This window comes from Pygocentrus nattereri, chromosome 2 (genome assembly GCF_015220715.1).
Source record: "Pygocentrus nattereri isolate fPygNat1 chromosome 2, fPygNat1.pri, whole genome shotgun sequence".
NCBI lineage: Eukaryota > Metazoa > Chordata > Actinopteri > Characiformes > Serrasalmidae > Pygocentrus > Pygocentrus nattereri.
Window position 1 is genome coordinate 48,524,912 of NC_051212.1, and position 16,264 is coordinate 48,541,175.

At 44.1% G+C, this 16,264-nt stretch overlaps 1 protein-coding gene across 1 annotated transcript in view; it reads left to right on the forward strand.

Annotated features, from left to right (window-relative positions):
- The window catches only part of hs6st1a (heparan sulfate 6-O-sulfotransferase 1a), a 175,852-nt gene extending 159,713 nt beyond the window's left edge, over positions 1–16,139 (forward strand). The window contains exon 2 of the mRNA XM_017700282.2: positions 8,577–16,139. Within this exon, the coding sequence (XP_017555771.1) occupies positions 8,577–9,318 (742 nt within the window). The 3' untranslated portion in view covers positions 9,319–16,139. The remainder of the gene's footprint in view (positions 1–8,576) is intronic.
- The last annotated feature ends 125 nt before the right edge of the window (positions 16,140–16,264 follow it).

A 16,264-nucleotide genomic window follows, 5' to 3' on the forward strand; every position in this document is an offset into this window, starting at 1 on the left:
AATAACAAGACTGTACAAATCAACAAGAACACAGGCTTCTCATAAACACTTAAACCCAACGAACACTGCAACACCTTTCACTATGAAGCATTCATCTGCTCTTAACAGGCTCCTTTTTCCTGAGTTAAACTCTGCTCGTTGTACAGTTATACAGCAAAGTTTATGGTGGGCATGAAAAATGTATATGGACCATTTATGTCTTCCCTTTGATGATTTGATGCGCTGATGTGGACTTTTGCTTTGACACAGCCTATTTAAAGCCATCTTAAAAAAGCACTGATGGCACAGAGATTGTAACGTTCTTTAACACAAGTTCACTTTTATTTGTGTTTGACTTTGCAAATGTGTAAAGAAGAACGTCCTCTACTCTGCCAGTGTTTGGACCTTCACAGCCCTCCCATGCATATATTTTGACACTCTGCAGCTTCAGATTGAAAACATATCCATGGGAATCCTGTGTGTGAGAGTGACCGATAACAGAGGGTGAAGCAGTGATTTGAGCCTTAACTGGAGATTAGGCTTTGTTCACACAACAGGTAAAAGTGGCCTCAATCTGATCTCATATGTGACACAGATGTGTGCCTGTGTGGCTGAATCACATTTTCAATTCCGATTAGAGACGCTTTCATATGCGGTACTGAAATCCGATGCGTATCCAGTCTGCGGCAATGCGACTTTTATGTCAGTCCAACTCCACATTCGCCGTTTTGCGCTGCTGAGACTCAAAAACATTTAGGTTGATGTTTTTGTACCAAAAAATTAGAAGAGACTCATCGCAGCCGGCCGGAGGAGCCCGGGGCTGCAGCGTCAGAGAGCGGTTTAAAGAATTCGAGGTCCTGAACCAAAAAAATTAACGTGCCATTTTTTTATTGCAAACTCTAACACATTGTGGGTGATGAGCCCAGCTGGAACTTTATAATCGCTCATGTAAGGCTGGCGAAGACGAAACCGGGAGCGACTAGTGTTCGCTAGTCGTCATGACTGTTTATCTCTGGACGAGCCACGTGAAGCACTGTTCTTTTGCGCATGCGGGTCGGTTTAGGAGCTGATCTGTTCAGACTAATGGCACGTATGGGTCACATTTAAAAGATAATGTGAACAGCCAAACAGCCATGTGCAAAAGTTTGGGCACCCACGCCCAGTCATGGATGCTCCGACTGGATGTCAGGTGAACCCTGCATTCACACAATGAAAATAATGCTCCTTAGTTATGGAAATGGTCATGAAAACGTTCAGCGGAAGCTTACTCTGTCCACTTATATAGCCATAACAGAATGTACTGTCTTAAATTAAACTTGAGCAAATCGTATAAATGCCATGAAACTTAAATTGTTAATCAAGTTAATCTTTGGACGGCGCTGATATTTTTAGATTTTATTTGATGCATCAATTTAAGAAATGAGCGGATCAGAGGGACAGTGAAGGTGGAGCAGTTTGGAGATAAAGCCAGAGAGGCCAGGTTGAGATGGTTTGGACATGTGTTGAGGAGGAATAGTGGATATATTGGGCAAAGAATGTTGGAGATGGAGCTGCCGGGCAGAAGGAGAAGAGGTAGACCTCAAAGAAGGTTTATGGATGTAGTGAAGGTGGACATGGAGATGGTTGGTGTAAAAGTAAAGGAGGCAGTGGATAGGGCAAGATGGAGGCAGATGATCCGCTGTGGCGACCCCTAAAGGGAGCAGCCGAAAGAAGATTTGATGCATCAATTTAGTTTATATTGTTTTTATTTTTGGGATGCCTCTAAATGCACTACCCAATCACTATTATGAGGAAGGACATGGTTGTTTGCCGAAATCTAAAATATGGTCATATGCAAACGTTTGGGTGTCTCTGGTCAGTCATGTCAGTGTAAAATGAAATGCTGATTCGTATTTGTGTGAGTGACCAGTACTGCTCGTTAGCCTCCACCCCGTTGTCTGTTAAAACTATCCATCATATGTTAAGAAGTTTCTCATGCCTCTCTGACAGGAGGGCCTGATGTTTTCTCAGGGATTGCTAAGCCTGTCCATGCCTCCCCCTGATGCTGCCCTGTCCTTGAGTCTGTGTGTGTGTGTATATGTGTGTGTGTGTGTATATGTGTGTGTGTTTGTTGCCTCAGGCCAATCCAGTCACACAGTAGCAGAGCTGGATATAAGCTGGCTGCTGTCAGCTTGTCTGTCCATCATGTATGCACTGAAGCCAACCGCTAATAAGACACACAGTCTAGAGGCTATAACTGCATTCATTTGCACAGTGTAAGGGTTGCACTATAGTCAACTAGCCTTCTTTTACAAAAGCTAAAAAATACAAACATTGAGTGTTTCACACATCTGTGATTTTTAGTAGCAGGTAGCAGGTAGCAGCGCTTCATTTGAAGTTAATCTCGCATATCAGAAGTATTTTTCTAGTATTTCTATATAGTCTTACACAGTGTGCAGATGACGGTGGGCTTCCTTTCAGTGGCATTGCTGCAGTATGCAAATAAATCCCCTAATGGGGATGTCATGATATTCGAGAACACAACAAAAGTGACGTTGTTGTAGAACTGTGGCTTCCCTTCTTAGGTGACGCCACAGAATTTAGCATCATGCAGAGCAGCATATTTCAAAATGATCTCTCTCTCTCTCTCTCTCTCTCTATATATATATATATATATATATATATATATATATATATATATATATATATATATATATATATATATATATATATTGTTGATGTGAGAGGTCAGAGGAGAATGGGCAGACTGGTTCCAGATGATAGAAAGGCAACAGGAACTCAAATAACCAACCAGAATCTCTGAGGAACGTTTCCAACACCTTGTTGAAAGCATGACACTAAGAATTAAAACAGTTCTGAAGGCAAAAGGGGGTCCAACCTTTTACTAGCGCCTAATAGTACCTAATAAAGTGGCCAGTGTGTGTATAATTATCAAATCAAATTTATTTGTAGCGCTGTTTACAACGGATGTTGTCACAAAGCAGCTTCACAGAATTCCAGAAAAGACAAAGTTTTAACAAGAATGTAAAAAGCCCCCGGTGGGCAAGCCAGGGGCAACAGTGGCAAGGAGAAACTACCTCAGAACTGAGGAAGAATCCTTGGGAGGAACCAGGCTCACCAGGGGGGACCCATCCTCCTCTGGTCAGACTACTTACAAGTGATTATACTACTAATATTAATAGCAGTAATAATGGTAGTAGGAATAACTAGGAGTCTATGAAAACAGCAGTGTAGGGTGGGCAGCTAGTCCAAGGCAGGTGGCGGTAGCTGGGGCATGGGCAGCTGGTCTGAAGTGGGTAGCAGGGGGGCTCGACAGTCAGTCGTCCTTCAGTGTCCGGCCGGACAGATGGGCGGTTGTATACTCGGGAAAAAGGCAGGGAGATGGATTAAGTTTTATTCTGTCTGTTTGTACATAAAACAGGGAATGTAAACATTTCCAGAGTGTGGCTAACGACTCCGGCAGATCTGGCTAGGACAGCTTAACTAACAGGAGAGAACCAGAAGGACACACAGACACGGCAGCACTCTGAAACAGTTTGGCATCCCTCCGCTCCACCGTCCACAAACCTGAGTGACCGCGTGCGAGCAGCGGGACGACAGCACCAGCGTCTCAGTTTACTATAATTCCCTGTGTCCATGGACCCCTGGATCTGCTGCCTTTATCTAAGGGGGAACAATTAACTACCAAAAGCTAAACTGAACAAGTGAGTTTTCAGCCTAGTCTTAAAGACTGAGACTGTGTCTGAGTCCCGAACATTTTCTGGAAGATCATTGGGCTTTATAAGAAAAAGCTCTTCCCCCAGCTGCAGCCTTATGAATTCTAGGAACTGTTACTAAGCCAGCGCTGTGGGATCTGAGTAGTCGTGATGGTTGTATAGTTAACTAGGGTTTCAGATCAGATTAGTAACAACTGAGATCATTTAGAGGAGCTAAAACTACTGCTAACTGGCAACGCTGGATGCTGAAGGAGACTCCTCGTCTTCTCTTAATTGGATGGTAATTTAACTGATTCTGGATCTAACATCAGTCTAGTCCATTTAACGATAAAAGCAGCCGTATCTCTGCCCTCTCAGTCACAACCGTTACTAACGTTTTGTACTGACAAAGTATGACGTGAAATACTTTCTCTCCAGTATGAGTGAAACGCTCACCTTTTACAGATTTGTTCAAACATAAAATCAGTGTTTTACTGAATTGTTGTCTGGATGTTTTCTCTGTCTTAAATGCAGTGAATATCAAAATAGAAACTTCTCACAGGAATCTACAAACGCAGGAGCAGTGGAAAGGTTTCTAGCTCTGATTGAGTTTTTTCTGTTTTGTTTTATGTGAATAGTCACATGCAGTGATTCTGGGTTAGACCCTAACCCTAACACTAGCTATTATTATTATTATCTGAATTCAGTAACACCTGCGTGACAGTTAGACCAATCAGTGGTTTGCATAATTCCTTCGTCCACCTATACAGTCCAGGTTGGCTTGCATGGGGACCCGGGACCAGGTGTGGTGCACATCACTTGGCAGTGGAAACAAGGATAAAAAGCACCTGATCACAGATTTGTAACCGTACTGACCGTACCGCACTGCCGCACCGTGGGAAAACACTATTTAACTACCCGAGTAGCTTGTGTAACTCAGACAGGACGAATCAGTGGTCCACTGTTTACGTCACCAGATACAAAACTTGCAAGAACCCTCCCCAGGTTTGTTATGGGTTCATGGGCAGTTGGTTAACTGCTAATGAATATAAACAGGCTTCAGAGGCTGAGTGGTGATCTCACTGCTGTCTCACAAAAACCTTAATTTACTCTTAATCGAACTCAGTGGAACTCAGTGGAACTCAGTGGAACTCAGTGGAACTCTGTGGAACTCTGTGGAACTCTGTGGAACTCTGTGGAACTCTGTGGGGTTTTCTTTCAAGTAATTTTGGGCAGATTCTTTTGAGCCATTCATCATGAAATTTACACACACTGTAAAGGACAGCAGGCTTTTTCAAATGATGCCCAACACTGAAAAACGATAAACATTTTTTCCAGCTTTAAATCTTTATCAACGTGATGAAATAAATATCGTACGTATTAAAGTGTAGACACTCATAAGGACATTATTAGCACTTGTATTTTTGCAGAAGCCGGTGGGCATGAACTGTAACTGACATCATTGGCATCAGAAAATGTAGGAAACGATGATTTGATTAACAGTATATATCAACATATTACACCAGTGAAACGAGATGATCTGATATCACAGTATAAATCACTTTAACGGTGTCGAGTTTTGATCCAGAACGACGGTTTACCATGATGATGACATTTTGTGGAAGTATCTCTTCAAAATCGAGCTGCCCTTATTACGCTCCTCGCAGTCCGATGAGCGCGTCGGAGCTGTTCCGGTGATTAATTTACTAATGCGAGATTTGATTAGACAGAAGCAGGAGCTGAGAAATTTGGAGGTTTTTGTGGCGTTCATTAGCGCCTCTCTTTTCTCTCCCACTTGTGTAGTGAATAATGAATAATAATGGACTCTCATGAGGAATAGAATAATGAAGTGACTTACAGTCACATCCACTTTACACTTGATTGTGCTCTTTCTCTCTCTTTCATCCTCCATCTCTCTCGCTATCCTCTCTCGCTCTCTCTCTTTCACCCTCCATCTCTCTCTATCCCTCTCTCGCCCTCTCTTTCACCCCCCATCTCTCTCTTTCATCCTCCATCTCTCTCTATCCCTCTCTCGCCCTCTCTTTCACCCCCATCTCTCGCTATCCCTCTCTCGCTCTCTCTCTTTCACCCTGCATCTCTCTTTCATCCTCCATCTCTCTCTTTATCCCTCTCTCGCTGTCTCTCTTTCACCCTCCATCTCTCTCTTTCATCCTCCATCTCTCTCTTTATCCCTCTCTCGCTCTCTCTCTTTCACCCTCCATCTCTCTTTCACCCTCCATCTCTCTCTATCCCTCTCTCGTTCACCCTCCATCTCTCTCTCTCCCTCTCTCGCTCTCTCTCTTTCACCCTCCATCTCTCTCTTTCATCCTCCATCTCTCTCTATCCATCTCTCGCCCTCTCTTTCACCCCCATCTCTCTCTATCCCTCTCTCGTTCACCCTCCATCTCTCTCTCTCCCTCTCTTTCACCCTCCATCTCCCTCCCTCTCTTTCACCCTCCATCTCTCTATCCCTCTCTCTATTTCTCTTTCTCTATCCCTCTCTCTTTCATCCTCCATCTCTCTCTTTATCCATCTCTCGCTCTCTGTCTTTCACCCTCCATCTCTCTCTTTCATCCTCCATCTCTCTCTATCCCTCTCTCGCCCTCTCTTTCACCCCCATCTCTCGCTATCCCTCTCTCGCTCTCTCTCTTTCACCCTGCATCTCTCTTTCATCCTCCATCTCTCTCTTTATCCCTCTCTCGCTGTCTCTCTTTCACCCTCCATCTCTCTCTTTCATCCTCCATCTCTCTCTTTATCCCTCTCTCGCTCTCTCTCTTTCACCCTCCATCTCTCTTTCACGCTCCATCTCTCTCTATCCCTCTCTCGTTCACCCTCCATCTCTCTCTTTCATCCTCCATCTCTCTCTATCCCTCTCTCGCCCTCTCTTTCACCCCCATCTCTCTCTATCCCTCTCTCGTTCACCCTCCATCTCTCTCTCTCCCTCTCTTTCACCCTCCATCTCCCTCCCTCTCTTTCACCCTCCATCTCTCTATCCCTCTCTCTATTTCTCTTTCTCTATCCCTCTCTCTTTCACCCTCCATCTCTCTCTCTATCCCTCTGTCTTTCACCCCCATCTCTCTCTATCCCTCTTTCACCCTCCATCTCTCTCCCTCCCTCTCTTTCACCCTCTATCTCTCTCTCTCTATCCCTCTCTTTAACCCTGCATCTCTCTCTAACCCTCTCTTTCACCCTCCATCTCTCTCTCTATCCCTCTCTCTCCCTCTCTCTTTCACCCTCCATCTCTCTCTCTATCCCTCTCTCGCCCTCTGTCCTACCTGCACTTACTCTTTCTCTCTCTGTCCCTCTCTTGCCTTCTCTCCTACCCACACTCACTCTTTCTCTCTCTGTCCCGCTCTCACCCTCTCTCGTACCCGCACTTACTCTCCCCCCCCCCCTCCTCTCTCACTCTCTAAGCAAGTTGTAACTTATGTGCTGGAGAGCTTCTTCATCAAAAATCGTATTTTGACACTTTCCAGCCGTTTTTATTTAAAGTGTTCTGTTGTAAAAATGATATTACAGGCTGTAGCTCAGGAAACGTCCAGGTAATTGTCTGTTAATGTACGGCTGCAGATAATAAAACATAACTTGCCCTTCTGTCATTAACTTTCATTTTTCATCCATAAATTTGGTCAAACAGGTCTTTGGAGGAATGAAGGCATAACTGTCCACATTTTGTAGCAAGGTATTGTTTTGTAGCTACTGTTGCTAGGCTTTACAGAACCATGACAAAATCACATTTGACATGTTAAACCAAAACCTTTTCTTTTTACCCAGTTTTCACGCCTAATTTAACAAATTTCATCTGCTAATTGTGCGCCTGTCACTTGATGCTACCAGGGAGGGTGAAGTCTAGCAGAAGCTTTCTGTGTGAAGCCAGCCACAGCATCTTTTTCAGACTGCCACTAACGCAACACTACTGGATAGCTCAACACGCTTGGAGAACAATAAGAGCCTATTCTGTTAAGTCAGCAAACACTAAGTATAACATCAAAAAATTTAACATTATTGTTAGTCTATCAATTAAATGTTTATTCCTAAAGACTCTGATTACATAGAAAAAAATATTCCAGCAGTTTATCCAGTCACAAGCAAAATTTCAGTCATTTCAGTGGAATTCACTGTGATTAGCTAACTTACGAAGCAGAATTTTTGCTTGTGAAACTTTGTGTTGAGTTCAGCTGAAGCATAGTGAAGAAACCAAACCCTCTCGATACCAGAGGACTCCGTCTGTTGTCTGGACAAGTGAAGTTTATTCGTTGCGAGCGCAGGTCTCAGACATCCAGCTAGCCCGTAAGACTTTAGGCTGACACAGTTTTATAGCTAGCCTGATGCCATGATTCGACCCAGCTTATACAGGACAAGTAACAGGTGCGACAAACATGTCGATGTAGGGGTAAACACAAAAGAGGCAGCCTAAAATACAACTTGAGCACATGTGCACAGATACAGAATGTATAACACTGCACAATTCACACCAGTAAATTCCTTCAGTAGGACGCTCTGATGTCTGAATGGGTAGCATTTCATATAGCAGCACTGAAAAAGACGCTTTACCAGAGTCTATTTAAACATTCCTTCCCAACTGGCTAAGAAATCAACACACAAATAAGAGGCTGTGTGATGCACGATTAGTCAAGAGACTCTATACTGCATATATTATACTTATCACAAGTGTACTGTTATCTGATGCATCACAAGGCAGTGCAAACTGCAAATGTCTGGTGTTACAGCGCCTTAACAGTACATAATTAATTCTTGAAAATTAACGTCAAAGTCAGGTATTTTCAGAAAAAACAAGAGTCTCCAAGAGAATGTATTAGTTTGAGGGCCATTTATAGGCCAGAACATATAGTGACCTCCACTGAATGCTAACTAACCCTTTACTTCTCTTTCATCCTGCAGGAAGTTCTATTACATCACCCTCCTGAGGGACCCAGTGTCTCGCTACCTCAGCGAGTGGCGGCATGTCCAGCGTGGCGCCACGTGGAAGACCGCTCTGCACATGTGCGATGGCCGCACACCAACACCCGAGGAACTCCCGTCGTGCTATGAGGGTGCAGACTGGTCAGGCTGCACGCTGCAGCAGTTCATGGACTGCCCGTATAACCTGGCCAACAACCGGCAGGTGCGCATGCTGGCCGACCTGAGCCTGGTGGGTTGCTACAACATGTCCACGCTGCCCGAGAAGAAGCGCGCTCAGATCCTGCTGGAGTCAGCCAAGAAGAACCTGCGTGACATGGCCTTCTTCGGCCTGACCGAGTTCCAGCGCAAGACGCAGTACCTGTTTGAGCGCACCTTCCGCTTGCGCTTCATCCAGCCCTTCGTGCAGTACAACAGCACGCGGGCAGCCGGTGTGGACCTGGACAATGACACTGTCCAGCGTATAGAGGAGCTCAACGACCTGGACATGCAGCTCTACGACTACGCCTGGGACCTCTTCCAGCAGAGGTACATGTACCAGAGGCAGCTGGAGAGGCGCGAGCAGAGGCTGAAGGAGCGGGCCGCCTTGTTGCCCTTTCTGCGCTCACCCGGCTATGCCCCAAACGACCCGCCTTGGTCCAGGGATGAGGGAACGGCTGAGTCGGAAGCAGCTTCCCGGCTGCCCACGGAAGACTACATGAACCACATTATTAACCGCTGGTAGCGGGGGGAGATTCGGGAGACAAAGGTGCGACAGATCACTGGATAGGGCTGTGACTTGGGGAACAAACAGACGGAGCTTTGATTGATGCGGCAAGAGAAAGGAACCGAGGAAAGCATAATGATTCGATTAGTCGATTAATCGTAACATAGATTAATCGACTTTAGAAAGAATCGTTACTTGCAGCCCTAACACTGGATCAGCACTGGACCAGGCCAAGAGAGATTGACGCTGCTTCATCACTCAAAAGTATCCCTTCACTCTCTGCCTCCATGGCCGGTGTTCCCACCCTTGTGGCTCTCGAGCTGCCGGACTGTGCTTATCTTCCCAGGACGATCTGAAGTTCAGCAGGGAGACAAGACAACACGTGAGCCTAAAGGAAAGACTGACTGAGCCCACCTCAGACTAAGGGGGAAGACCTTTGCGGGTTTAAGCGAAAGATTAAATGAATTATATTCACTGCAAATCTTAATGGAACAAACAAAAAAGTGAAATTGTATAATACGGTTGTTTGCCTAAATGTCTGCTGCCATTTAAGCCATGAATATGAGACGATGATGCTCCATGTCTTCGTTCGGATGTTGTTTTCTTCTGTTTTCATTTTCAGGGTTTTCGTTTTCAAGAGATTTTTGTTTGCCCACTTCCTCAAAGAGGTCATTTTTATAGCACTGAGACCAACGATGCTGCCTAAGGTTCTTGGGATGCAACTTTATCAGCTTCTCTTATTCATTGTTACGGGGGAAAAAAAGACTTGACAAGACCTGTTCCACTTTTTATTTTCTTATTGTGTCAGATGACCTGATGTGCGTGGACCATAGCCATTATTTAAGCCTTCAGCATACTGTATGGGAGTGTACTGATCTATTCTCACTGAATGTTAGAGGAGCTTTTTTTGGCCAAGGCTGGTTCACATGGCCTCAAGTTGTTAGAGCCGCAGATGTTAACTTGAGGCTGCTGTTTTATGCCTGTAGGGAAGCTGTGGTGATCCAAAGAGGAATCTGTCTTATTTCACTTCTGTGTTTGCTGGGCTGGTTCTGCATGGTGGGGGATAGTATTGCTTCCATGACAGCTCCTTTGTCTTAGGATATTGAGGGAAAGTTACAAATGGTGTGTATGAACAGTACTGTTCAAAAGTCAGAGGCCACCCGTCACTTATTTACTTTCCAGTCAAAACAACCATTAAGTACAAGTTACTTGCATATGGAAGGAAAAAGTCAAAGGAGAATAAATGAAAAAATAGAAGTTCACAAACTAAAGTGCACAAAAATTGGGACCCCAAACAACGACGCAAGACCTGGTAGACCACAAATACAGTCACCATCGGATAAACGGTACTCTATCTCTGACTTGACAGGAGAATCAAGCACCGCTCCACAGATGTTTTGTCCACCGTCAGAAGACGACTCGACGTTGTGGGTCTGAAAGGACGTGTAGCTGTCAAAAAAGCCCTTACTGAGAGGAGAAAATACAAAAACACAACATTTGCATTTTAAACAAAGAGGCTGTTGGAGTGCTTAGCACAATGGACTGACCACCTCAGAGTCCAGACCTCACTGAATGTGATTACTTGAGTCGTGAGAAGCAGAAAATGCCACCAACCTCTAAGGCTTTGTTCACACAGCAGGTAAATGTAGCCCAAGTCTTTTTCTCCGTATGTGACACGGATGTGATGTGTTTGTCGGTGTGAACAGCAAAAAACAATGAATTTTCAGTTCTGATTGTGGTACTGAAATCCAATCGGTATGCGATATGAGGCAATGTGACTCGGTCCGAACAGCCAGATTGTAATTTATGGGACTTTTTTACGTCAGTCCAACTCAACATTCATCATAATTTCACGCTGCTGAGACTCATAAACATTTAGGCTGATGTTTCTGTACAAAAATTAGAAGAGACCCATCTAAACCCTCCATGTTCGAAGAGAGATGGGCGAAGGTGGCCGTAGAACGAGTCTGCAGCATCAAAGAAAAGTCTGAAAGTTTAAAGAACCAAATAAGTAAACAAGCCCTTTTTACGGCGAGCTCGAACACGTTCTGGGTGATGAGCCCAGCCGACAACCATTGGAACTTCATGATGGCTTCTGTGATGCTGGTGAAGATGAAGCTGAGCCCTCCAGGAGCGACTGGCGTTCGTTGGCGGTCATGATTGTTTACCTCTGGACGAGGCTCATGAAGCTCTGTTCTTTTGCACGTGAGGCTCAGTTTAGGAGCTGATCTGTTCAGACTGATTAGATTTTAAAAGACGTGAACAGCCACAGAAAAGAAAATAGAATTGATGAGAAAATCAGATTTGGGCCACTTTTATCTGCTGTGTGAACGTAGCCTAAGACTAAACTTTGGTGGTGTTGAAGCTCTAATGAAGGTAAAAAAAATATTTAGTTGTTGAGGTTTGTGTGTAAATATTCATTACCTGCTGAAAAATGAGTAACTTTTACATATTAGCCGTTTTGACCAGAGGTTAAATGAAGGGTGGTCTCTACATGGACTTTTTCATAGTACTCTGTGTATTTGTGAGCTCATAAAGCCCAGAATAGAGGGAAGAAACAGACACAGCCTTTCTAAATGTCACCACTGCTCCCAGTTCCCCTTGACTACTCAGCTGTGTGTGTGTGTGTGTGTGTGTGTGTGTGTGTGTGTGTGTGCACAAAAGGGAAAGTGGCGAGACAAGTATGGATGTGTGTACATAGTTTATACATTCTATGGAGTGTGAATGTACCTTGTATGGTTGGGATTTTGTTCAGGGGGTTTCCTCTATCTGTGTGTGTGTCTCTTGCCGTGGTCTTCAGGGACTGAAGCTAAAGCCACAAAATGGGTGCACAATAGCCAATACGTTATTCGCTGATAAATGGGAAATTTCATTATAATTGGCCCAACGTTGGAACTACTAGCCAGTAACTACAACCGATAACTTGCCACTTCATGGTCATGAAATTTTAGCTGATGATTAAATAACCGTCACTAACATTTTGTCTTTGGTTCATTATGTGCAGCTATTAAAAGCCTAAAGTCGCCGAATTGGCCGATTTAGCCGTTTTGCTTTGTAGGTGCTTCGTAGCTCCCAAATGACGAGAGAAGCAGCTCAAGCTCAACTATAGAGTCATTACTCACCTTCTAAATGTGCCAGAAGTCGGTTGTTTTTGTCAGACCAGTGATGCGTCTGAATAAATGTGTTTTCTGATTTCTGTTATTTATGTTCATTTACCTCAACCCAATGGCCGAAAAACGCACCACGTTCTGTCAGACCTACTCCTAATGCTACATTCACCTACTGTTGTAAGTCGCTGTGGAACCGCTTGTCTGCAGAATCTCTAAATCTACATTAGCCTCAAGGCGCTTTCAGATAATAATCGGCAAAACTGCTTTGCATTCGCGATGCCATTGTTTGCCCAATGGAGAGAGCGGTGTCGCTTCACCTTGACGTTGCGCTACCTCAAGCACGGCACACTTCTCAGACTTGGCGTGAGAAAAGTATCGTCCACATGCTGCTGAGAAATCAGACAAGTCTATTAAAATATATTTATTTCAATAAATAGATTATAAAGTGACACAAACTGAACAAACGCTTCAGCTTCTTGCTATCGGTGCTCATGATGATCCATTTTTATTCCGATTTTTTTCCTTTGCGCACCTGAAGTAACCTTCTTTGTACGGAGCGCAACAGTAATCTTCAGTTGCAGTTGCTACCATCTTCTTACCATAACCACCAGATCCAGAGCCTTTTTTAACACTTTATTTGGACGGTCCACTTTAGAAGTTACATTCAACTAAATATCTACTAAACTGGCCATCATTTTCTTTTAACTAAACCTGCTCTAATCCTAACCTTAACCTCAACCCAAAAACCTAAAGCCAACCCTCACCCTGGTCCTAACAGCACCACTGTTTACAATCAACTGAGTTTCAGCATATAGTTTGACTGTTTGAACATCGTTTGATGATCTATAGGAGACTATAGTCGTTTTGGACAAGTGCTCTTGATGTAGCGCCACTCAGACCCTGCAGCAGTGTGCGTCCAGCCTGACGATGAGTGCTTATCATCTGAAAGGGACCCTATTACCCATGTCTGATCCGTCTATGCTATGGCTTTGTAAATCGAATCAACAGTCTGTAGAGTTTCAATCTGTCTTAAGCTGCAGTTTAAGCTGAGTTTTACAAAAAGCAATTCACTTGAGTGGGAAAGATCGAGGGAACGCCAAAAAGGGATTCACTTAGTGGTTTGTTTAGCTTCGCGCAGAATTCATGGGTGAACTTTAAAGCAAATTTATCGCAATTTTAGGAACCTCGTAAGCATGAGCCAATAGAAAAACATTATGGGGGAAAAAAAACTAAAACGAAGAAAATGATTACCGTTTGTCTCTCACGGCTGCAAGAAATCAAAAGTAATGTTACCTGTTTGTATGTTCCCTGCAAAAACCACATCAGGGCACTTTTGCTCCACCCTCGAGAAGAAAATAGCGAGGAAACAGTCCGTGTGACGGCGGCTTTACGCTTACTGCACTTCATATAAAGATTACAGTGTGAACGTGTTATAAAATGTGAAGAAAGTGTCGCTTTTATCGGGATTATCGGTTATTGTTATCAGATAGAGGCCGTATTGGTGCACCCATAAATGATACCAACCATCTCTATTCACTCAAACCACAGTGTATGGCTTTGCTCAGCAACCAGCTGAGCATCTCTTCAAAACCAGGAATGTGTGAATGTGACGTTTGAAAACACGAGTGAACCCACTGGAAATTGACCTTCCCCGTTCGGCCTGTCCTGAAGCTGCTGGAAGAGACGTTTGTGCTCCTCTTCGTATCGCGCTCGGCTCTGGGACGTAACCAAGGACGACACTTTGAACTACTGTTTTAGTGACTGCATATTTAACCAAGCCTGAAATAACGTTATCTCGCAAAGGAAGCTTGTCATAAAATGTCACGTTATCGAGGTTGTCCTTACTTTTGAAGTCGCTCTGTTGATGTAATGCTGTATCCTTTTCTGAAAACAGTACAGAAACGTTCGGTGTCTGGGAACCAACGATGGGCCGAGCTGAACTGGTGTTCACAGTGTTGGTGTCAAGGTGGCGCTGCTCAGTGGTTTGAGAGGAGTGCTGTACTGTTAAATCCTCTGCCTTATGTCGAAGCAACAGTTTGGCGAAAAATCTGGTTGGCAGGGTTTTCCTCTTGCCAGATGTGGTCAGCCAAGACGTGTTTGGTGTGTGAGGTTTTGTGCTGGAGCTGCGAGACTAATGTACACAAAAAGCACTGCTAATACTGTTTTTGGCTATACAACGTACTTTTGTCCGTTTTTAGAAATGACAGCATGGCTGTCCTGGAGAAGGAGAGCTTGAACACTCATCCTCGGTAAAACCCTTAAAAGCAATCATATTTACATAATGTATCATATAGATAGATAAGGTTTTATTGTCATTCGCATACATGAGGTGGAACGAAACATGGTACTCACGGTCCCAGTTAACTCCCAAAGCAACATAAACAATAAATAGAAGGTGCAAATAACAGCAGCATGGACCACAGCAGCATGAGGTCGAGGTAGAAGGTGTACATCTTAATACTGGTGATGTATAAAGTGACGTTCTAGGTTTGATGTAGTGGAGGCACTGGTTCAGTTCAGTATGTACTTTGATATATTTGCTTTTATACACTTATAAACGCCTTTTCATGATGGACGTCCCAAAGATGTGGGACAAATGGGGTAAAACGTTACGTCAGATGAGTCGGACTTGATTTTTGAGTTCAAGGCGTAAATCTTAAAATCTCTGATCAGCAACTTTCACAGCCAGTTTAGCTGGTTTGCTGAATACAGTCCAGTTCGTATTCCATCGCCAACACGGTGCTCAGTTCTGTCATGTGAAATAATCTCAAATCTTAATATTTACAAGCCATTCATAACTAATAGGAATCAGCTAAACCGATAAGCTCGTCTCCATGTCTAAGGCTGCGTTCACATTACCCGGTTGAAGTGGTACACATCCGATTTTTTGCCCTAATGTGACTCTGATCTGATGTTTTCAGGACAAATCTGGTCTTTTCAAATCCGACCCGAGTCGCTGTCATATGTGGTTCTAGATTGGATACGTATCCGATTCGTGGCCATGCGACCTTAATGTGACACTCAGATCGGAACTCATGTGCTTTTATTTCCACTGCTCGTGCGCCTTCATTCAGCGTTACTCTGGCAGCAGCGCCAGACTTTAAAGCCTGTAAACGGTGGAAAAGCAGCTCATCTCACCTTTTTCTCCTTCGTCTGGCTCTAATAATGAAGCTCGTTCTGCTCGTTAGTTTGTGCTAATTATGCACGTGATTCATTCACGTGACGTTACTGAGTAGGATGAGCTCATGCGGGTCATAGATTTGAGTCACCACCTGAGTGAACCGTCGGGTCCGAGAGATCGGGTTTGAGCAAATAAGGTGATGTTTAATGCTGAAGACATGCAGTTGGCTACATTAGCCTCGTCGCTCTCGTGCAGAACTAAAGAAGCAAACTTCAGACACCAAACATGGCTGATTGCACCTGAGGTAAAGTGGAAAATCTGGCAGTTGGATTTTTCACTGAACTGTTGCTTTAAAGTCTGCATTAGTGCTGCCCATCTGGATGGTTGCAATAGTATTTTTGAACCAGTCATCAAAAGCGCTTGTGTGGCTCATCAGTTCCAAACCTGAGACAGTTTAATGGCACCAGACAGTCCCTGAACTTTCTGTTTCCAGGTTGTGTCCCATCACATTCCAGCTCCCCCACTCTGCCTGTTTCGGTTTTATCCTTTAGCATTGCAAAACTGGATCATCAAAGCCACCAATAAAAGATTTCATTTTTATATACAAATCATTTTGTCACTGTTTCTTCCATGTTTCGTGTGACGCCTCTGTTTGATGTGGGATCCGACTCCACATTTGAAGGGGAATTTCAACACTTCTGCATTAGTTGGTGGTTGCGATGTAAACAGGAGA